Source organism: Lithobates pipiens, unplaced genomic scaffold, assembly GCF_037356315.1.
Source record: "Lithobates pipiens isolate NorthernLeopardFrog02 unplaced genomic scaffold, aLitPip1_a1.2 Scaffold_13, whole genome shotgun sequence".
NCBI lineage: Eukaryota > Metazoa > Chordata > Amphibia > Anura > Ranidae > Lithobates > Lithobates pipiens.
Window position 1 is genome coordinate 355,508,388 of NW_027507718.1, and position 23,924 is coordinate 355,532,311.

Consider the following 23,924-nt stretch of genomic DNA (forward strand, 5'->3'; position numbering starts at 1 on the left):
ACAAAATACCAGGGTGCCTTGACGAGGCTATGTGGCTTACGCATGCATTTGCAAATGTGTGCAGACTAAACCCCTGCTTTTAATGCATACTGTTAAAAAGGTTTACTTGGTTGTCTGTGGGCTGGTCGATAAGTTAAGCTTGTTTTTTTCCCTTGGTTTTATCCTTGGCCTTGTTTATACCTGTTGTTAGCCTTCCAATGCTTCTTACTGTGATAGCAAGCTTCTAGCCTCTTCCTCTAGCACATAGACATACAGAACCAAATCATCAAATTTAGTCTCTAGGGTGTCTGCACGCTCTTCAAGCTGATCAATTTCACCTTTCGGTTCCTGAGAGATTTTCCCCACTGCCTGGGAAATAGTGTGAGTTAGCTGGTGTAACAAGGCCTGGAGCTTCTCATCCAGGAGTTCAGGTGTTAATATGGATGTTGGGGCAGGGGGGCCGTTGGCTGACAGAACAGAAGCAGGTGTATCTTCCCCCAGGAAGGTGCCGAGCAGCTCCTCTGGATCCCCTGTGTACTCGAGGCAGTCAGGCCTAGTAAGGAACTGCTCCATGATGGAAGGAGGCCACAGCTCATGCGATGGTGGGCGGTGGATTTTTGCCACTCGATTTTGACCATGGGGTGTGTGGGATGTTGAAGGGGGCTGTGGAGAGCGAGTCTGGACAGGAGCTCGTCTAGAAGACATCTGCCATTCTCAAAAGCCACGCATGCACTCCTGAGAAACATGATTAAGGACCCCACTGGACAGCACTTTATTCTAGTGGGGTAGTTACAAGACCAGATAAAAGTTGCTACATACTATGTATAATCTTAGTTTAATGCTATACTAAGTTTTACAATGCTGTTTTCTCAAGTGGTAAAAAACATATAGGATGAATAGTAGTTACATAAGCAGGATGTTATAAAAGGTTGGGGGTGAGAGTTAGGACAGGAAATAGCTAGCTGAAAATAATAATGGGGTAAAACTTTTCAGGAAAGACATGAACTGGGAGGGAAAAAAGGGGAAGGGGAACGAGGCAGGGAAACAAATAGTGATAGGGTTGAAGGAAGGTCAGAAGGTTAAAGAAAAAATTGGGGGAGAAAAAACAAGAGAAGGGTAGGGTAGGGTGGTATTTTTCATGCGTTTCTTTAACATGGTCAAAACACACCAAGTGGGCACTCTTGTCAGGGGATTCCAATCTCACAACTTAACCAACTAAATCCACCACCCAATGATGCCTCCCTCTGGCCCCTCTGCTTTAGAGACCTTAGTTTGAATAGTTTTCTCCCAATGATATAGTCACCATTTAAAGATTTGTATATTGCGATTATATCCCCTTTTCTGTAAGAGACAGAGAGCTGAGTAAGTCAAGAGATCGCTCAGTTCTCATTCTAAGACCTGACAGGGGACAGATCTAGGGTCACAGTGTTCCTGCAGTATAGAGGTGAGTATGTATGTTTGTTTTTTAGTAACTCCATATGTCTATTTTATTGCAAAATATTAGTCTGCTTGCTGCAGCTTGACATTATATGCTACTGCTCAGTTTGGGATCTTCTAAGACACTCAGATTTGTTTCCATTATCAATTCCCTCAGAGGTTCTCTCCCCTAGTTAGTAATTAGCATTCATATTTTTAGCTCCCAGGTGCATTACTTTACATTTTTCAACAGTAAACTATATCTGTATAATAATTTTCCACCCCTCTATTTTATTTTGATCTTCATGTATAGTTGATAGGTCCTGTTGTAAAGTTTTTGCACTGCTTAGCTTTGTATCATCAGCAAACACTGAAATTGAATTATTTATTCCAATCTGTATATAATTAATGAACAAGTTAAGCAGAATTTGTCCTAGGACAGAGCCCTGAGGTACACTTCACAACATAATGCATTGTCAGGATCTTAATATCTCATACCCTCTTGCCCTCAGCTTTAGTTTATGACATATTTGCTGTCCTCTGGACAGACCATGATGCTGTTATTCTTGCTCCCTCCTTCTTTTGGGCTGGAGATCATACATGAACCCTTACTGACTCCCTTTTGACAGATGAGAGCTTATATAAAATTTTCAATTGAAAAGTACATTGAGAACAATCACAATCCTGGTCGTCCTACTCACATTATGGGAGGTCCACAAGGATGAGTTTAGAGGGAATTATAATAAGCTGACTTAAAGCCTGAAATGTAGCTCAACTTCACCAAATGGAAAATAACTTCCAGGAAAAGTCTAGCATTTTCAGAAAATCTCTGACTGCCTATAATAAATTGGAACTAAACAGTGCTAACTTAACCTGGCACTAGGGGATGAGCCAAACACCCCTCGGTTCGGTTTGCAGCAGAACATGCGAACAGGCAAAAAATGTGTTTGAACATGCGAACAGGCAAAAAATGTGTTTGAACATGCGAACACCGTTAAAGTCTATGGGACACATGAATAATCAAAAGTGCTAACTTTAAAGGCTTATATATAAGTTATTGTCATAAAAAGTGTTTAGGGACCTGGGTCCTGCCCCAGGGGACATGTATCAACGCAAAAAAAAAAGTTTTAAAAATGGCCATTTTTTTGGGAGCATTGATTTTATTAATGCTTAAAGTGAAACAATAAAACGGAAATATTCCTTTAAATTTCATACCTGGGGATGTCTATAGTATGCCTGTAAAGTGGCGCATGTTTCCTGTATTTAGAACAGTCCAAGAACAAAATTAAATTTCTAAAGGAAAAAAAAGTAATTTAAAAGTACTCAAGGCTATAATGACTCCCCCCTCCTGAGCCATACCAGGCCACATGCCCTCAACATGGGGAGGGTGCTTTGGGGTAGCCTCCCAAAGCACAATGTCCCCATGTTGATGGGGACAAGGGCCTCATACCAACAACCCTTGCCCGGTGGTTGTGGAGATCTGCGGGCAGGAGCTTATTGGAATCTGAAAGCCCCCTTTAATAAGAGGACCGCCAGATCCCAGCCTCCCCCTGTGTGAAATGGTAATGGGTTACAAATGTACTCCTACTATTTCAGAAACAAAGTTTAAAAATGGTAAATATGACATGACATGACCGTCAAAAAGAAAAAAATGCGACTGACTTGCCTCCATGGGAGGCACTTCGCTTTCGCAGTTCTTTTATAACTGAGGGTGGGGCCACACCATGATGTTCCTGTGTGGCCACGCCCCCCTTTGACACACAGGGACTTCCCTATGGCTTCCCCATAGTCAGAGGGGGTGGGGCCTTCCAGTTATGTAAACGGGTGTCTCTGCCCCCCTCTAATGCCACGGGGAAGCCATTGGGAAGTCCCCATGCATCAGAGGGGGATGTGTCACCCAGGAACATCACAGTGTGGCCCTGCCCTCAGTTATAAAAGAACTGTCAAGCCAAGACGTGTCAAATGGCGGGTGCCTCCCATGGAGGCAGGTCGGTCACGTTTTTTTTTTGTCGGTCTGTCGGCGGAGCAAGAGAAGAGAAGACTTCATGGAATGTTTTTATTATTTTATTTTTTAATAAAGGACTTGTCCCAAGCCATGTCATGTCATTTTTACCATTTTCACACATTTTTGTGAAATGGTAGGGATACATGTGTACCCTGTTACCATTTCCCACAGGGGTGAGGCCAGGATCTGGGGGTCACCTTGTTAAAAGAGGCTTCCATATTCTGATAACCCCCACCCCCAGACCCCCACAACCACCAAGCAAGGGTTGTGGGGATGAGGCCCTTGTCCCCATCAACATGGGGACACGGTGGGTGCTTTGGGTGCTACTCCAAAGCTCCCTCTCCATGTTGAGGGCATGTGGCCTGGTACGGTTCAGGATGGTGGGCCCTCTCTTGTTCCCCCGTCTTTTCCTGTGGCCTGCCAGATTGCATGCTCAGATAAGGGTCTGGTATGGATTTTTCGGGGGACCCCACACATTTTTTTTATTTTGGCAAGGGGCTCCCCTTAAAATCCATACCAGACCTGAAGGATCTGGTATGGATTTTGAGGGGGACCCCCACACCATTTTTCAAAACTGCCATTTTTAAAACTCAGGACCCAGGTCCCAAAACACTTTTTATGACAATACCATGCATTTAAGCCTTAAAAATTAGCACTTTTGTTTTCTCCCGTACACTTTTAAAGGGTGTTCCACAGCTTTTGAATTTGCTGCGAACTCCCAAAACTGTTTGCTTTTTGTCAAACAGGCGAACATCGGGCTCATCCCTACCTGGCATTAGTTAAGCAGTCGAATAAGCAACCTCAGCAAACCAAACAACAAATTTTACTTAAAAGGTAACAATCAAGACACTCTATTAGTTACCCAACTCCGCAAGCTGGATCCCACACAAAACCGTTACACCTCCAGTAATCTAATGCTACTGTAATCAGTAACCCACCATAGGTAGTTTTTAGAATTTTCATGGCACCTCTATGATCTCTACATTCCTGCCAATTCTATTTCATTGGCTTTAGTTAAGAGTATACTGTCCCACATTGTACTTCCTCAAATTCAGGACTTGTTTCTGGATGTTATTAAATAAACCTATTGAATTCACACAAGTTCTATCCGGTATTAAATCCTTTAAGTCCAATAAACATCCTGGCCCTTAGGTTCATAGTAACCTAAAATATGAAATATGAGGAACTCCTTTCCCTTATGCTGACAGATGCTTTCAATGACCTATGACAGGAAGACAACTTTTACTTGGAATCCCTGTTGGTAATAGTATGTATGATCCCGACACCTAAAACCACCTAATCTAATGATCCACTTTTCACCCTATAACATTACTTAATGTTTATGTCAATTCACTGGGCCACATTGTGGTAATTGAAATAACTTTCTAATCAAAAATACTATACTTTTTTGATTGTTGATTATTTGGGTTCCTTTGTATGTATGTTTTCCAAACTCTGCATTGCCAGATTTATCATTTACTATGGCAATATCACAGACCTGGACCTACCAGGCACACCCTAGTCTAGTCTAGGCTCCATGGTGTGCTGAGGGTTCCTCAACTACAAAAATACTTTCAGATTGCCCATCTAGACTGTCTACCTAAATACTGTCACTGAAAATACCATAGATATATGGTAAAACAGAGTTACTAGGGTAGATATATGAATCTACATGCATGTGTGGCAGACTTGCTGAATAGCTCAAAAGTTATGGAGGCAAGTATATGACATGTTAGCCACCCCTATCCCCATGCTACTAGGTGAAACACTACCTAACCTCAAACTGGGCAAACCTTTAAAGCATCTAAAAAGCTCTAACAAAAGCCTGGCTCCCTGACTTGCTCCCATAGTCTGAGGTAAACAAATAGACTTCATTGGACTTTCTCTAATGAAAAATTGACAGTTAAACACTCTGATATAATGCCCAAAATTCTAAAATCGGTGGGTTTCATATTTACTATCAGCAGATATTGACTGTCGCCTAATGAACCTGTGATGTTAATATACAGTACTTTGCCCATTGGGCCTGATATAACTTATTTTGGCTCCAATGTACTCACCACCTTTCTCATTTCTTCCCATGTCCCTCTCTCTTTAACTTTTATGTATTCTTAGCTGCTTAGGTTTACAATAATTCTGAATTTCTGATTTAGTTGCAGATTAGATTCTCGCGGGTATTTGTTGCTTTGTACACATGTCACACTATTATAAATGAACATTATGTTATTTTCCTGTACAATGTTAAATCAGTACTGTGGTTATCCAATTACCTGAATAAACTGGTGGAGATTTACTAAAACTGGAGAGTGCAAAATCTGGTGCAGCTCTGCATAGAAACCAATAAGCTTCCATGTTTTATTGTCAAAGCTTAATTGAACAAGCTGGAGTTAGATGTTGATTGGCTACCATGCAGAGCTGCACCCCATTTTGCACTCTCAAGTTTTAGTAAATCTCCCCCACTGCCTTTCAATAAAAAATATTGAACAAAAGAAACAAAACATTACATTACATGTGAACATATACTGTATGTTGAAACAACTACTTTTTGTATATAACATTTCTTTGCTTACCATTCACTTGAAGGATATGAGTTTGAAAAAGCTTATCATAGCCATCAGCATGACAGCTGTAATTCCCCATGTGGGTTGTGGTCGCCTTGGTAATGTATAAAGATCCATCATCTCCAAAATCCTAAAGGAATGATTTTAGAAAAACAAGGTTACTATAATTATTGTAATAATGCAACATTAATTATATTCTCCAATGTGACACAATCATTGCAATGCAAGACACTCATTACAATCAAGAAAGATAATTGGAGTCCTTATACAGATCCAACATAGAAATGAGAAGAATGTACATACTGTAAATGATAGCATTATAACAAATGTAAGCAGAGTATAATGACCTCCAATATTTTTTTTTCTTTCAATATATCCCTTGCTTTTTACAAAAAATCTTAGAACATTCTCAGAACATTTGAATGTTGTTTAACCACTTGACCACTGGGCACTTAACCACTTGCCGACCAGCGCACGACGATGTACGTCGACAGAATGGCACGGGCAGGCAAATGGGCGTACATGTACGCCCCTTTAAATTTGCCGCCCTGCCGTCGGGTGCGCGCCACCGGCGGCGCGCTCCCGCGCTGGTCGGGACCTCCGTGAGTCCCGTCGCGGGACCCGCGGACCCGATCGCCGCGGGCATCCCCGCGATCGTCTCACGGAGCGACCGAATATAGAAATGCCGTTGTAAACAACATTTCTCCATTCTGCCTACCAACTAGTGATGCTGATCTCTGCTCCATGTGACTGGAGCAGAGATCAGTGTTCACTAAATGAAAGCCCAACCCCCCCACAGTTAGTAACACACCCCTAGGAACACTTAACCCCTACACTGCCACCCACTGGTTAACCCCTTCACTGCCAGTGTCATTTACACAGGAATCACTGCATTTATATAGCAGTGATTATTGTATAAATGACAATGGTCCCAAAAATGTGTCAAAAATGTCCGATGGGTCCCCCACAATGTCGCAGTCACAATAAAAATCGCTGATCGCCGCCATTACTAGTAAAAAAAAATAATAAAAAATTATTAATAAAAATGCTATAAAACTATCCCTATTTTGTAAACGCTATAACTTTTGCGCAAACCAATCAATAATCGCTTATTGTGATTTTTTTTACCAAAAATATGTAGAAGAATACGTATCGGCCTAAACTGAGGGAAAAAAATGTTTTGTTATATATTTTTGGGGGATATTTATTATAACAAAAAGTAAAAAATAATGCGTTTTTTTCAAAATTGTCGCTCTATTTTTGTTTATAGCGCAAAAAATAAAAACCGCAGGGGTGATCAAATACCACCAAAAGAAAGCTCTATTTGTGGGAAAAAAAGGACGTCAATTTTGTTTGGGAGCCACGTCGCACGACCGCGCAATTGTCAGTTAAAGCGACGCAGTGTCGAATCGCAAAAAGTGGTCTGGTCTAAACACCCTTAATAACCAGACCAATTTTCAGCTTTCGGTGCTCTCACATTTTGAATGACAATTACTCAGTCATGCAACACTGGACCTATATGAATTTTTTGTCCTTTTTTTCACACAAATGGAGCTTTCTTTTGGTGGTATTTAATCACTGCTCGGTTTTTTATTTTTTGTGCTATAAAAGAAAAAATACAGAAAATTCTGTAAAAAAAAGAATTTTTCTTTGTTTCTGTTATAAAATTTAGCAGATTAGTAATTTTTTCTTCATAGATTTTGGCCAAAATTTATACTACTACATATCTTTGGTAAAAAATAAGTACAAATTGGTGGATATTATTTGGTCTTTGTGAAAGTTATAGAGTCCACAAGCTATGGTGCCAATATCTGAAAATTGATCACACCTGAAGTACTGACGGCCTATTTCAATTCTTGACACCCTAACATGCCAGAAAAGTACCCCCCAAATGACCCCTTTTTGAAAAGAAGACATTCCAAGGTATTTAGTAAGAAGCATGATGAGTTTTTTGAAGTTGTCATTTTTTCCCACAATTCTTTGCAAAATCAAGATTTTTTTAACTTTTTTTTTCACAAAATTGTCATATTATCAGTTTATTTCTCACACACAGCATATGCATACCACAAATTACACCCCAAAACACATTCTGCTATTACTTCCGAGTACGGCGATACCACATGTGTGGGACTTTTACACAGTGTGGCCACATACAGAGGCCCAACATGCAGGGAGCGCCATCAGACGTTCTGGAGCACCCAGGACAATTCTGACATTTCTCTCCTACATGTAAAAATCATCATTTATTTGCTAGAAAATTACATAGAATCCCAAAACATTATATATGTTTTTTTAGAAAACACCCTGGAGAATACAATGGTGGTCGTTGCAACTTTTTATCTCGCACGGTATTTGCACAGCAATTTTTCAAATGCTTTTTTTTAGAAAAAAAACAGTTTTGAGTTAAAAAAAAACACAGTAAAGTTAGCCCAATTTTTGCATAATGTGAAAGATGAAGTTACGCTGAGTAAATAGATACCACAGCGATACCTCACATGTGTGGTTTGAACACCGTTTTCATATGTGGGCGGGACATACGTATGCGTTCACTTCTGCATGCGAGCACATGGGGAGAGGGGCGCTTTAAAACATTTTTTTTTTATTGTTCATTTTACTTTATTTATTTTAGTTTGACATTTTTTTCCCCAAAAATACATTTTTTGATCACTTTTATTCCTATTACAAGGAATGTAAACATCCCTTGTAATAGGAATATGGCATGACAGGTCCTCTTTACAGTGAGATATGCGGTCAATAAGATCCCGCATCTCACCTCTAAGCTGGGAAGCCTGAAAAAAAAAAAAAGATCCTGGCTTTGATCATGTTGGCGAGTCGGTAGAAGCAACGGAGGGCGGCGGGAGGGGGGGATGTCTATGGCTGGGTATTGCAGGGTATCACCGACTATGGCTGGGTATCTCCGAGTATGGCTGGGTATCTCAGAGTATGGCGTTGCAGAGTATTGCGATGCAGAGCATTGCAGGGTATTGGTGGGTGTTGCAGAGCATTGCAGAGTGTTGCAAGGTATTGGCGGGTGTTGCAGAGCATTGCAGAGTGTTGCAGGGTATTGGCGGGTGTTGCAGAGCATTGCAGAGTGTTGCAGGGTATTGGCGGGTGTTGCAGAGCATTGCAGAGTGTTGCAGGGTATTGGCGGGTGTTGCAGAGCATTGCAGTGTTGCAGGGTATTGGCGGGTGTTGCAGGGTATTGCAGAGTGTTACAGGGTATTGCAGAGTGTTGCAGGGTATTGCAGAGTGTTGCAGAGCATTGCAGAGTGTTGCAGGGTATTGGTGGGTGTTGCAGAGCATTGCAGAGTGTTGCAGGGTATTGATGGGTGTTGCAGAGCATTGCAGAGTGTTGCAGAGCATTGCAGAGTGTTGCAGGGTATTGCAGAGTATTGCAGAGTGTTGCAGGGTATTGCAGAGTGTTGCAGGGTGTTGCAGAGTGTTGCAGAGTGTCTCAGGGTATTGCAGAGTGTCGCAGGGTGTTGCAGAGTGTTGCAGGGTGTTGCAGGGTATTGCAGAGTGTTGCAGGGTATTGGCGGGTGTTGCAGGGTATTGGCGGGTGTTGCAGAGTGTTGCAGGGCATTGCAGAGCGTTGCAGGGCATTGCAGAGTGTTGCAGGGTATTGCAGAGCGTTGCAGGGTATTGCAGAGTGTTGCAGGGTATTGCAGAGTGTTGCAAGGTATTGCAGGGTATTGCAGAGTATCGCAGAGTAATGGCAGGGAATTGAGGGGTTAATTTTCGGTGAGCAGTGATGTGGGCACTGCAGATGCAGCCCACAGCGCTGCTGGCACCGATCTCTTCCCCCTCCTTCCCCCCCTTGTTGTCGGAAAGTCTGATCGTGTGTATGTGGCATTAGAAATTAATTTGCTATAAGAAAAATGTTCCATCCTGTTCCTTCAAATTTTCTCCACTGCAGTCAAAAATGAACACTGATATGCCCCACTAATGAGTAGAAAAATTAACAAACTTTCTTAGAACATTCTTTTCCTAAAAATTTTCATTTGAAATTCTACCCATCTATTGCCAGCTTAAAGATGTATAAAGCATAGATGGATCGTAATTTGGCCAATTCAACAGGGACCAGTCACATTTAGATTCATGTGTGGCCATTGCAGTTTAACAGAAGGTGATTTACTGATCAACTACTGTTTAACCACCTTTTCCGATAAAAGCCACCTGATAAGCTCACTGTAAGAATTCAATAGCGCAATGGAGAGGATTTCCCCATCCACCTTGAATGTGTGGATGGGGGTATTAGCTTAATGTTGGCCAGTTCATGTGTCACCAGCTTAAGAGTGGAGCCTCATTTGCAGTGCCTGCCATTTGTTCCTTGGTAGTTACTTCATTTAATTTTTTTTCTTTCCTTTTTTTTGCTTTTTATTTATGTTTTGATGATTTTTGTGCTTTTGCATGAATAGCAAACCTCAACAACAAGGGTTAATAAACACTGTGGTTTCATTTTTGGAAATAAATTGGCTTTATTGGAGTTCCTCAAGCTTTGCTGGCTTAGTACTGAACTGTACTTTTTTTAGCACCTTGCTTCCTGACTAAGTATGAAAGTCCCAAGTCCTCTATTCTGAGTTTTTATTACAAATTGCTGCTTCTGTTTCAGACAACACACATCAAGTGTCACAGTGGAGATAAGCTGGCAAGAACAGAAAATTGTCTTTGATGCATCCACACCAAGTTTAACGCTTATTTACTATGCCCCTAAATCGGAACTAAAATATTTTTTATTTAAATGCAAATACTGAGACATTTCAAGTTTACAATGTTTATGCATGCATACTTGCAAATCTATGTTACCTATTGCATGATTGTATTCCTATTTGATATTATTATGTGCCTTTTTGTAATTTGTTACTGCACAACCTATCATGTCACTCACAACCATGACCTCACAACCTATCATGGCACTCAGAACTTCTGTAGATAAATTGCTTAATTCCCCTGATAAGATTATGACATAATGCATTACTGGCAGTTTAATGTCATTTGCTTCTGTGTGTGTTACTGCCAGTTTAACTCCATATAGTTCCGCGTGCGTTCCTGCCAGTTTAACGCCATATAGTTCTCCCACCATTTCTCAGTCAAAAACCCATCAATCCCTAGAATCTTTGACTGAGTTCCTCTGAATGGTAGAGGAAGTATGGCAACTAATTTATAAATACATTGTAAAGCTCCAGGAGATGATGGTCAACTAATAGAGGTCTATAAACAGTATACTGAGAACATTTTGCTACATTTGCTAAAAGTATAAGATGCAGCATCTGAATAAAGCAGTCTGCCTTCCTTCATGTCTAAGGCCAACATAATCCTCTAGTTAAAACCATGTAAGCCATCAACTGATCTTGGCTCTTATAGACTGATATCTCTTTTAATGGTAGATTTTAGAATTCTTGCTAAAATCTTGAATAGACTAAATAAGGTGATTATCAGCACTGTCCATCCGGGTCAGTAGGGCTTTATTCTACAGAAGTCTACGGGTTTTAATTTTCCAAAATTGTACATGAACAATTGTACATGCAAACCCAAGCTTATATTGTGTGTAGACATGCTCTTCTTTCCCTTAATGCCACCAAGGTTAACACTTGACAAATTTGGATTTTGAGGAACATTTATCTTATGAATCCAGTTACTATGTCATGCCCCCACAGCATCAATCAGAGAACGGGGAAGGCTCTACCGGTCATTCGAGTTGGGAAGGGTGACTAGGCAAGAAACTATACCCTACATACACCCTGATGCAAAAGGTTTAGACTAAGCATATACACCTACAGGGAGTTACAGTCCCATTTGGCATAAAGAAACATATCCAGAACTAGCTAAAATAACATATACAAGGTGAGATATCACGTCTAGCATCTCTCACCTTCTCCTGTATTTAACTACAGCATTACTATTTACCTACCTGCAAAATGTCTCTACAACTAAAGGCTTCATCTCTAGATGTAACGAGATTATGCTCTCCTCTTATTTAGAGGATTATCCATGTAAAGCCAGGGAGAGTTGGGAGTAGGGATGGGCAAACGGTTCGACCTGAGCATAAGTTCTGGCCGAAATTTCATTGTTCGCACGTTCGACCGTTTGTTCGGCCACCGAACCGACTGCAATCCATTGCGACGCTGAACAGTGCATTGCAAGCCCTGATTGGCTGAAGCAGTGAAAGCTTCAGCCATCGGGGCACAAAGAACTGTCAGAGTGATGATTGGACACTATCATCATGACTTTATCCAATCATGGCTCATTCCCACCCCACAGTATAAAAGTATTCTTTCAATGGCAGCCATTTTCAGTGTGATTTTTGATGTGGAGAGAGATAGAACAGGGCTCTGTTCAGTGTTATTAGTTAGTGTGCTATACTGTGCTATTTTTATTTTTGGTTTCACTGTAGTGTAGTGAGACCTTGTCATGCATACATACATTATTGTAGACTAGAGACAGCTCAGATAGTTTCAGTGTAGTTTAGTGAGACCATGTCGGTAACCTTGACATTAGTATATAACTAGAGTAGGGAAAGTTCAGCTAGTGTCAGTGTAGTTGAACACTGTCTATTTTATTGCATTACTGGCAGTTTAATGTAATTTGCTTCTGTGTGCGTTACTGTCAGTTTAACGCCATATAGTTCCATGTGCGCTACTGCCAGTTTAAGTCCATATTGTTCTGTGTGTATTACTGCCAGTTTAATGCCATAAAGTTCTGTGTGCATTACTGCCAGTTTATCACCATATAGTTCTGTGTGCGCTACTGCCAGTTTAACGCCATATAGTTCTGTGTGCGTTACTGCCAGTTTAACGCCACATAGTTTTGTGCATTACTTTTTTGTGCATTACTGCCAGTTTAACGACATAAAGTTCTGTGTGCATTACTGCCAGTTTAACACCTTATAGTTCTGTGTGCGCTACTGTCAGTTTAACGCCATATAGTTTTGTGCATTACTGCCAGTTTAACGTCACGTACTTCTGTGTGCATTACTGCCAGTTTAACGCCATTTACTTTTGTGTGTGTTACTGCCAGTTTAACACCATATAGTTTTGTGTGCATTACTGTCAGTTTAACGCCACATAGTTTTGTGTGCATTACTGCCAGTTTATCACCATATAGTTCTGTGTGCGCTACTGCCAGTTTAACGCCATATAGTTCTGTGTGCGTTACTGCCAGTTTAACGCCACATAGTTTTGTGCATTACTTTTTTGTGCATTACTGCCAGTTTAACGACATAAAGTTCTGTGTGCATTACTGCCAGTTTAACACCTTATAGTTCTGTGTGCGCTACTGTCAGTTTAACGCCATATAGTTTTGTGCATTACTGCCAGTTTAACGTCACGTACTTCTGTGTGCATTACTGCCAGTTTAACGCCATTTACTTTTGTGTGTGTTACTGCCAGTTTAACACCATATAGTTTTGTGTGCATTACTGTCAGTTTAACGCCACATAGTTTTGTGTGCATTACTGCCAGTTTAACGCCATATAGTTCTGTATGCATTACTGCCAGTTTAACACCAGGTTGTTTTTGGGCGTTACGTCCAGTTTAATGCCATATAGTTCTGTGTGCGTTACTGTCAGTTTATATAGTTCTGTGTGCTTTACTGCCAGTTTAATGCCATATAGTTCTATTTGTATTACTCCCAGTTTAAAGCCATATAGTTTTGTGCATTACTCCCAGTTTAATGACATAGTTTTGAGCATTATTGCCAGTTTAACGGCATATAGTTTTGTGTGTGTTACTTCCAGTTTAACGCCATGTAGTTCTGTGTGTGTTATTGCCAGTTTAATGCCATATAGTTCTGTGTGCGTTACTGCATGTTTAATTCCATAGAGTTTTGTGTGTGTTACTGCCAGTTTAAAAGTCATATCATTTTGTGTGCATTACTGCCAGTTTAACGGCATATAGTTCTGTGTGCGTTACTGCCAGTTTAACACCATATAGTTTTTTGTGTGCTACTGCCAGTTTAACGCCATATAGTTTTATGTGCATTACTGCCAGTTTAAAGCCATATAGTTCTGTGTGTGTAACTGCCAGTTTACATAGTTCTGTGTGCATTTCTGCCAGTTTAACGCCATATCGTTTTGTGCATTAATGCCAGTTTAATGACATATAGTTCTGTGTGCGTTACTGCCAGTTTAACGCCATATAGTTCTGTGTACATTATTGCCAGTTTAATGCCATATAGTGTTGTGCATTACTGCCAGTTTAACATCATTTAGTTCTGTGTGAGTTACTGCCAGTTTACCACCATATAGTTCTGTGTGCATTACTGCCAGTTAAATGCCATACATTTCTGTGTGCATTACTGCCAGTTTAAGAGCATATAGTTTTGTGCGTTACTGTCAGTTTAATGCCATGCAGTTTTTTGTGCGTTACTGCCAATTTAATGCCATATAGTTCTGTGGGCACTACTGCCAGTTTAATACCATATAGTTTTGTGTGCGCTACTGCCAGTTTAACGCCATATAGTTTTGTGCGCGTTACTGCCAATTTAACACCATATAGTTCTGTGTGTGTTACTGCCAGTTTAACGCCATATCCTTTTTTTGTGTGTTACTGCCAGTTTAATGCCAAATAGTTCTGTATGCATTACAGACAGTTTAACGGCATATCGTTTTGTGTGTGTCACTCCCAGTTCAACACCATATAGTTCTGTGTGCGTTACTGCTATTTTATACAGTTCTGTGTGCTTTACTGCCAGTTTAACGCCATATAGTTTTGTGTGTTATTGCTAGTTTTATGCCATTTAATTCTGTGTGCTTTACTGACAGTTTAACACCATATAGTTTTGTGCGGGTTACTTCCAGTTTAACACCATATAGTTCTGTGTGTGTTACTGCCAGTTTAACGCCATATCCTTTTCATGGAGGAGTGGAAGAGGACTCCAGTGGCAACCTGTGAAGCTGTGGTGAACTCCATGCCAAAGAGGGATAAGGTAGTGCTAGAAAACAATGGTGGCCACACAAAATATTGAAACTTTGGGCCCAATTTGGACATTTTCACTTAGGGATGTACTCAGTTTTGTTGCCAGTGGTTTAGACATGACTGGCTGTGTGTTGAATTGTTTTGAGGGTACAGCAAATTTACACTGTTACACAAAGTGTACACTCACTACTTTACATTGTTAAATTGTAGCAAAGTGTCATTTTTTTTTGTGTTGTCACATGAAAAGATATAATAAATCATTTACAAAAATGTGAGGGGTGTACTCATTTTTGTGAGATACTGTAAGGACGTTCCATCAGTCCGCTGTAAAATCCACCTTACTGCTGACACATGGTCCAGCAAGCATAGACAAGGACGATATATTTTGTTCACAGCACACTGGGTAATGCTGCTTGCAACTCGAAAGGATGCAGGACAGGGCTCGGTGCTGCCGCTTGTTGTGCCCAATGTCTCCATACAGTTGGTGGTGATGATGCCAGACTCGTGAGCTCTACCCGCTCCTCCTCCTCCACCACCTCCATGCTGTCCTCTGCAGAATTGTTCTATGAACATCAGGTACCATAATCATTCAAATGGCTATTCCTAGAGTCAGGTGAAAAGGTGCCATGCAGTGCTTCAGCCGGTGTGTTTAGAGGACAGGAACTACACCAGAGCAGAGATTCTTGCAGCTCTGCAGGGGCAGGCCCAGAGGTGCTTCACATCAAGCCAGCACGAGCCAGGAATGGTGGTGTGCAATAATGGCTCAGATCTCCTGTCTGCCCTTAGAGGGAAAGTTTACACATGTGGCATGCCTGGTACATGTCCACAATTGGGTGGTGCAGCTTTTCCTAAATACGTACCCAGAGTTGTAAGATGTACTAAAGCTGGCCAGAAGAGTCTGTAGCCATTTCAGGCAGTCATACACAGCCAGTGCTCGGATGGCTGAAAATCTACCTGCCCATAAACCGCCTTATTTGTGACATGCCCACCAGATGGAAGTTGACTTTGTCAATGCTGCGACAGCTATACATGCAGCAGATGGCCGTCAATGAGTACCTGTGCGAATACGGCATGACGATAGGCTCAGGCCACCTCAGATTTTTTTCTACTGATCATTAGGGATGCATGCACTGTATTGTCACCATTTGAGGAGGCAACAAGGATAGTAAGCCGTGGCAGTGTATGCATCAGTGACAGAATCCTTGTGTGTTCCTGCTGGAGCAGACTCTGCATGGCATTATGGACAGGGCACTGGAGGCAGATCAGCAGGAGGGAGAGGAGCACTTCCTTTCTTCTCAAGGCCCACTTTATCCAGACACCATCATTCCTATGTCATAGAACACACAGGAGGAGAGAGGGGAGGAGGATGGGGAGGAGGATTCTCGCACTTTCATAGGCTTCGAAGAAAAGGAAGACATGCGTCAATCTGTAAGTGATGGCTTTCCAATCCCAGGACCCTTGGGAGTAGTACGTGGTTGGGAGGAGGAAGTTACTGATGCTGTAATCCTGAGTGACCCTGAGGAGTCTGCTTCTCAAGCCTTGGCACATTTGAGGCAACCTCAAAGCCTGCAAAAGGACCCAAGAATACGTGGTATAAATGAGAAGGATGATTACTGGTTGGCAATGCTCCTTGACTGTTATAAGGTGAAGGTCTCAGAACTCATCCCGTCCCCCCAGAGAGTGCAGAGAATAAAATCTTGAGGAAACGTGAAAAAGAGGATTTTATTAAAAGTTTTTCCTGACTCCAGTAGGTTACAGTGTTGTGGAAAACGTCATTTTGAGTCTTCTATTGGTCAAGAGAGGAGTGTTGAAGAAGGTGTCCGCCTAAGTGAGGCATTTCAGATTTTTTTTAGTCCTCGCTGCCCAAGGCTGTCAGCTACTACATCCCATCAGCAGCTTCTGCAACACATGTTGGACGATTACCTCTGGGCCAAAACAGAGATGGAGAGCTTTCCAGCTGACGATCCACTGACTTACTGGGTCAATAGGTCAATAGACCACTGGCCAGAACTTGCCTAGTATGCAATTGAGTTGCTGGGCTGCCCTGCATCCAGCGTGCTTTCAGAATGGGCATTCAGCACTGTAGGAAGTTTCGTTACTGATTATAGAGCACAACTGTCCACAGACTCCGTAGACCGTTTGACTTTTATAAAAATGAATAAATCCTGGATTACCAGCTATGAAGCCCCTTATGCCGATGACACTGATTATGTTTTTTTTGGGGATGTGGAATCTCTGCATGACTTTGAGGCTGCCTAGCTTTGAGGGTGTTCAATCATTTCATCTGGAAAAATGTTTTTGGCATAGGTTTCATGGGCACAATTAGCACCCAAAGACCAACTTTTAAGCACAGTGGGGGTGTGTCCATAAGGGCGTACGGCACTGTCCCCTCTCTCCAGCCCCCCTCTATCACCAATAGATAGATTGTAATTGCAATGCATGAATCTATCCACAGCCACAGCTGTCAACCCCTATTCCATTATCTATTATATTTACAGTGGCAGGTTGTCCTTGAAGCACTTGATTAGAGCCATAGGCTCTAATAGGCAAAAAAAAGGTGACCTAGCTTTACATCGGCTAGCGGGATGACCTATACGTCGACTCACGGGATCAGAATTGCAGGCTTGCGCATGTGCCCGCTGCACAGCGGGGGCACCAATGCTCGTGGCCGGCAGTTACAATGACCACCAGCCACGAGAGATCACGAGGCAGCCACGGGCACGAGAGGCAGAACACACACACATCCCTGTTCTGTGAGAAGAAGTGTGACAGATCGTGACTTCCTATTAACTAGGAACCACGATTTGTCACTTACTCTAGATCAATCCCCTCCCCTACAGTTAGAAACACACCTAGGGAAAAAAGTTAACCCCTTGATCGCCCCCTAGTGTTAACCCCTTCCCTGCCAGTGAAATTTTTACAGTAATCAGTGCATTTTTATAGCACTGATCGCTGTATAAATGCCAACGGTCCCAAAAATGTGTCAAAAGTGTCCGATGTTCCTACCATAATGTTGTCGTCCCAATAAAAATCGCAGATTGCCACCATTGCTAGTAAAAAAATCTATAAAACTATCCCCTATTTTGTAGATGCTATAACTTTTGCGCAAACCAATCAATATAAACTTATTGCTATTTTTTTTTTTTTTACCATTAAAAAAATGCAAAGGTGATCAAATACCACCAAAAGAAAGCTCTATTTGTGTATGTCAATTTTTTTTGGGTGCAATGTCGCTCAAATGCGCAATTGTCAGTTAAAGCGACGCAGTGCCGAATCGCAAAAAATAGCCCGGTCATTCAGCAGTCAAATCTTCTGGGGCTGAAGTGGTTAAGAACTTTTATTGATACATGTCCCCAGGGCAGGACCCAGATTCCTATAACCATTGTATGCCCAATTACTTGCATATAAGCCTTCAAAATGGGCACTTTTGATTTTTGATGTTCGGGTCCCATTGACTTTAACAGGATTTGTTATTCGGGTCTGAACATTTGCAGTGTTCTAAAGTTCTTGTGTGAACCGAAAGGGGTCCGTTTGTCCCATCCCTAGTTGGGAGTGAGAGTTTGGCATTCTTGATGGAGACCAGTGGGAGAGTGCCCTAGATTCAGTACTCGTATGTTCTTTAAATACTTCACAAAGACTCTCACAATTATACATACTTTTGTGTGCCCATTATACCCCACTCAAACTATATAACATGGGCCTATGGCAAATTTGTCAAAATGGATCTTGTGCGATTTACCAAAATCCTGCACGTTCTCTGGGATAGTATTATTTTAATTGTTTATATGTTGCCATCACTTCAGCAAAGTGTCAACTGGCATAATGTAGGATAACTACCAACGTGGCAAGTTATGAACAGTAATAAACCATAGCAGATCTCGTAATTCACATGCATGAGATTTGGCACAGACACCATTGCTGGGCAGGAACACAAATCAAGGAAGAATTCATTGATGATGTATGCTTTTAAAATGGCTAGGAGGTTTTCAGAGAAAAGGAAAGAAGGACCAGTGGGACTGGGGAAATATATGCCTCTTTAGTCTTGTAACTGTTATTTTAATAGACACATTTCATTAATGCTTGTAGATTATTGACTGTATGTGTGTGCGTGTGTAGGCATATTTAGTAGAAGACCTTTGATAAGTTTTTCTGCTGTTTAAATGAAAATTATGGAGACTGTTTACAGATCTTTGAATGCATATACAATCTTATAATTGAAAGCATCTATTGAAAGCCTATTGAAAGCATCAGTGCACAAACACTCTGCTGAATTTAAATCTACATGTTTCTTGCTGACATTCTGAATATGCTAAGCACTTGTCATTGGGATGTTTTCTATTGAATGTCTTCTTCTAAACACAAGTCAGACTCATTTTAACCTATCTGATCTTCTGAACTTCTGTACATATTGGCAAAGAAGGGACGCAAAGAAGTAGGCAAAGGTACATTGCAGGAGCACATATAAGTAAGCAGGAAGCCATACGGCTGCATAATTATGTATATTGATGGCTACAGAGAGAAAATAACAAAACCATGCACATAATTTCTGAACCTTTAAAAGACAAAGACAAATGATCACAATGGATATTTTTGGGACACCAGCAATATATCAAAAATCAAAATTATTTTGGGAGGGGTAAATATTTTAAAATTGGTCTCATCCACCAAATTAGATTTTTTTCCATGCACCTACTTATGTTGTAAAGCAAGTCATAGACGGATATAAATTTGGAACCGGCTGAAAATGGATCTATCAATGGGCAGGCTGATTGTACTGAATTTGATCCATCAATCAATTTCAGTACAACCAGCCTGTTGGGTTCTTTTGCCTGTTCTTTGCTGGCTGCTATAGCCACCAGCAGTGATCATTGTATTCTGCTGGTAGGGAAGGCTATCCTTATAGACTTTCCTACCAGCACAACACAATAGCGCTGCAGGAGAGATTCCCCAATCAATGCTGACTGTGTTGTTGTGGAAATTGGGCCATTTTATTTCCTTTAACCCTTTCACTTCCAGGTCTGTATGCCATACGGATGTACAGAAGTGCCTGCAGGTGACCAGGTCAGTACGGTGTACAGATTTCATTTCTCCCTCTCCTATAAGCTTATGGTCACTTCAATGACCATAAGATAAATATCAGAATTGTTCAGCAGACTCCTGGATTACAACCCACTGATCAGAGTTATCAACCCCTAATGTGACCGCCCCCCCACCCATGCTGCCGCCTCGATGCCTCACCACTCCCGCCGCACCCTTATATTTAAAACTGCCAACCACTCTCCTCTCCTATCCCCTTCACCCCCCTTCTGCACCCCCAGCATTGATTACTCCCTCCACTCGATCCGACCCCCCCCACAAACCAGTTCCCCGCATTCACCATTATTAGATGGAATCCCTCCTCTTCCACTCCCGCCAGCTTCAGGTGCTGCATGGGGCTTGGGGGGTCCAGATGTGTCCCCCACCAGTCACATCACCTCCCAAAATTTCCCCGCACCCCCGATCCATGGCCGCTCTGAGTGGCATCTCTCCTTCCCCTCCCTCCACCTGCAGCTTGGGGGGCTTTAGTAAATGTGTGTCCACTAAAATCCCCCAGTAGAAAAGAGGGCACATGCAGCGATCACTACTGATCACTAATATGTGCCCACTGACAGCTGATTAAGGATGAGCCGAATACCCCCCGATTTGGTTCGCACCAGAACCTGCGAACAGACCTAAACTTAGTGTGAACTTTAGAACCCTATTAAAGTCTATGGGACTCGAACGTTCAAAATCAAAAGTGCTAACTTAAAAGCTAATATGCAAGTTATTGTCATTAAAAGTGTTTGGGGACCTGGGTCCTGCCCCAGGGGACATGTATCAATGCAAAAAAAAGTTTACAGAATATCACACTTTTATTGTTTCATTTTAAGCATTATTAAAATCACTGCTTCAGAAAAAAACTTCAGTTTTTAAAACTTTTTTTTTGCATTGATATCCCCTGGGGCAGTACCCAGGTCCCCATACACTTTTTATGACAATAACTTGCATATAAGCCTTTAAAATTAGCACTTTAGATTTCTCCCATAGACTTGTACAGGGTGTTCCACGGCTTTTCAAATTTGCTGCGAACACCCCAAATTTTCGCTGTTCGGTGAACAGGCGAACAGGCAATGTTCGAGTCGAATATGAGTTTGACTCGAATTCGAAGCTCATCCCTACAGCTGATATATTGTAACAGCGAGTGTTACAACGTATTAGACTGTAATTTTCTGAATGAATGGAATTTTCAATACAGATTTTCATTCATTCAAGTAAAGTGATACAGTGAAAGGGATTATCTTCAGTCCCTTTCTCTGTCTCAAAAAAAGAGATATGAGGGTCTGCATAGACCTCTGATATCTCACCAAAACCCCCCTCCCAAAAAAAATGCAATGACTAATGAATATTTAAAAAAACACAAACATAGTAAAATCCCCCAGGTCCGCCCACACTTACCCCTCCATGGTGATACCCCCCCCAAAAAAAAAAAAAATGACTGTAAAAAAGAAGAAAATTTAAAAAGTAAAAAAAACAAAACAAACAAACATAGTAAGACCCCCCAGGTCTGCCAGCACTCACCCCTCCATGGTGACCGCCCCCCCCCACTCACCCCTCCATGGATATCTCAGCTTCTCCTGCCATTCAACCTGATCCATCCTGAGTGGCCAGGAGGAGAAGCTGGAAGACAATAGCAAATATTAATTCGCTACTGTCACAACTCACAAGTGGGTGGGTTCAGGGTGCAATGCTATGTGACCCGAGCCCAACCTTTTTCAAGCCAATTAGAGCCTCGGGCTCTAATCATGTGGTTTGAAAAGAAACGTATAAAAATTCTGGTCCCCTGCAGGCGGGCGGCGCCCCTAATCAACCTGCCACTCCTGGTAAGACCTTTCACATGGAGTGTACTCTGAAAAGCAGATCCATCTGTCTGCTGATCTCCTCTGAGCAGGCAGATGACAGGTCCGCGTCCTCTTTGCTGATGCAGAGTGGACACAGACACAGCTCGCTATTCTCTAAGGGACGGTTGGATGAAAACGGATCACCTGTCCATTTCCATTGGATGCCATCCGATCCGATCTGCTAGATGGATGGAGAATGGAATCCCCATCTGTCTGTTTTTAGCTGGCTGGATCAGGTGCAGGCGTGTGTAAACGGACACATGTCCATTTACATCAGTCTGTCCATAGAGAACAATGGGTGGTCTGATTGGGCCTGCCTAAAAAATGGACAGGCAGACCCGATCAGTGTGCTTGTGTGAAAGGGGTCTAAGGCCTTGTTCCCACAGGGCATACACAGCATACCTTTACAGGGATACATGGGTTTTCCATGCATCTCTGTGCAGACAGTCCCACTGATGTAATTTGGGCTGTAGCACCTGCACCAACAGAGCCGTTGGTCCCAATTTTACATCCATGTAGTTTCATGTCCCTGAGCTCACACTGTCTGCATTCGGGGTAATTTACCCACACTGACGTCAGATTGGGAACAGCAGCTATGCCTGTGCAGCCGTTGCATCCCAATTGACATAAATGGGACTGCCTGTACAGGGATACATGGAACACCTGTGCATCCCTGTGCCGGTAAACATGGCCCTCCATGCTCATACACTTTAGAATGCCCCATGTAAACGAGGCTTGAGTACTAATTTAGCAGGAATTTTGTAAGTTACTTTGTGTTTATGTGCAATATTAATGATATTAGTGTATTTTGAGTGAAAATAGTGATATGTTGAACATTTGTGCAACTATTGCGGGGCCCAAAAAATCAGTAGCACTTTTTTTTATTCTACTGGCCATATGCTTTTAGAAAATCTCTAGTTTTAGGGGGCTTTTCAAATTCTGAAAGCTGTAAGTGAAAAATGAAAACCTCCAGATTTTTATAGAAATTTTTGGGCATGTTCGCTTTTCACCATTTTGCTAAAAAATTTGCAATTTAAAATTTACAAATCTTTGTTATTTATTAACTCCATACAGGTTAAGCTTTTAGATTTAGTAGGGATTTAGCAAGAATTTTGTAAAATTAGCTGTGTTTTTATCTGCTAATAATGGTTTTAGTGTATTTTTTGCCAATATGTTGGTTCGATAAACATTTGCACAAATACCGCAGAGTTTTTGGATTTTTACACTTTTGCGTCTGTTTAATTTTCACCATTTTGCAAAAAGGTGCAATTTAAAAGTTACAAATATTTGTTATTTATTCACTCAATACAGGTTAAGCTTTTATATTTAGTAGGTATTTAAATTTGCTGTGTTTTTATCTGCTAATAATGGTTTAGTGTGTTTTTTGCAAATATATTGGTTTGATAAACATTACCGGAAATACCGCAGGGTCTAAAAAATCAGTAGCATCTTCTTATTCTACTTATCATGTGCTTTCAGAAAATATATGGTTTGGGGGGTCTTTCACAAAGTATGAAAGCTATAAGTGAAACATAAAAAACAGAGTAGAAATTGTAAAAATAGTCTGGCCACCTGAGTGTACAAAATGGAGCACAGGGCCTGGCAGAGAAAGGGTTAACCCATGGCTGAAGGAAAGAAAATTGGATAATATAGGGCTGCCTAAGATGTGTATTTTAAATATAGGATTTTATTGAGTTGAAGTGATACTAAAGTCTTTTTTTTTAGTTTTTTATGAAAAACTACAAACGTGTTATACTTACCTGCTCTGTTTAGTGGTTTTGCACAGAGCAGTCCCGAACGTGTTCCTTTTGCTCCTGGCTCCTCCCTCCTGTTGAGTGCCCCCACAGCAAGCAGCTTGCTATGGGGCACCCGAGCCGAGCCACAGCTCCCTGTGTCCATTCAGACAAAGAGTTGTGGCCTGGCCCCTTTCTCTCCTTATTGGCTAACTGACTTTATTTGTCAGCAGTGTGAGCCAATGGATCCACGCTGCTGTCTCAGCCAATGAGGAGGGGAGTCTCAGCCACCAAGACACTCTTACAACATTGCTGGATCTAGATGGATCTCAGGTAAGTATTAGGGGGGCTGAGAGAGGCTGCTGCACACAGAAGGCTTTTTATCTTAGACCCCTTTC

The 23,924-nt window shown here is 41.6% G+C and overlaps 1 protein-coding gene across 4 annotated transcripts in view; it reads right to left on the reverse strand.

Moving 5' to 3' along the window:
• Positions 1–23,924, reverse strand: part of FSTL5 (follistatin like 5) — an 808,279-nt gene that overhangs the window by 161,526 nt on the left and 622,829 nt on the right. For all 4 annotated transcript variants that reach the window (XM_077477144.1, XM_077477141.1, XM_077477142.1 and 1 more), the window contains exon 8: positions 5,971–6,091. In XM_077477144.1, the coding sequence (XP_077333270.1) occupies positions 5,971–6,091 (121 nt within the window). The remainder of the gene's footprint in view (positions 1–5,970; positions 6,092–23,924) is intronic.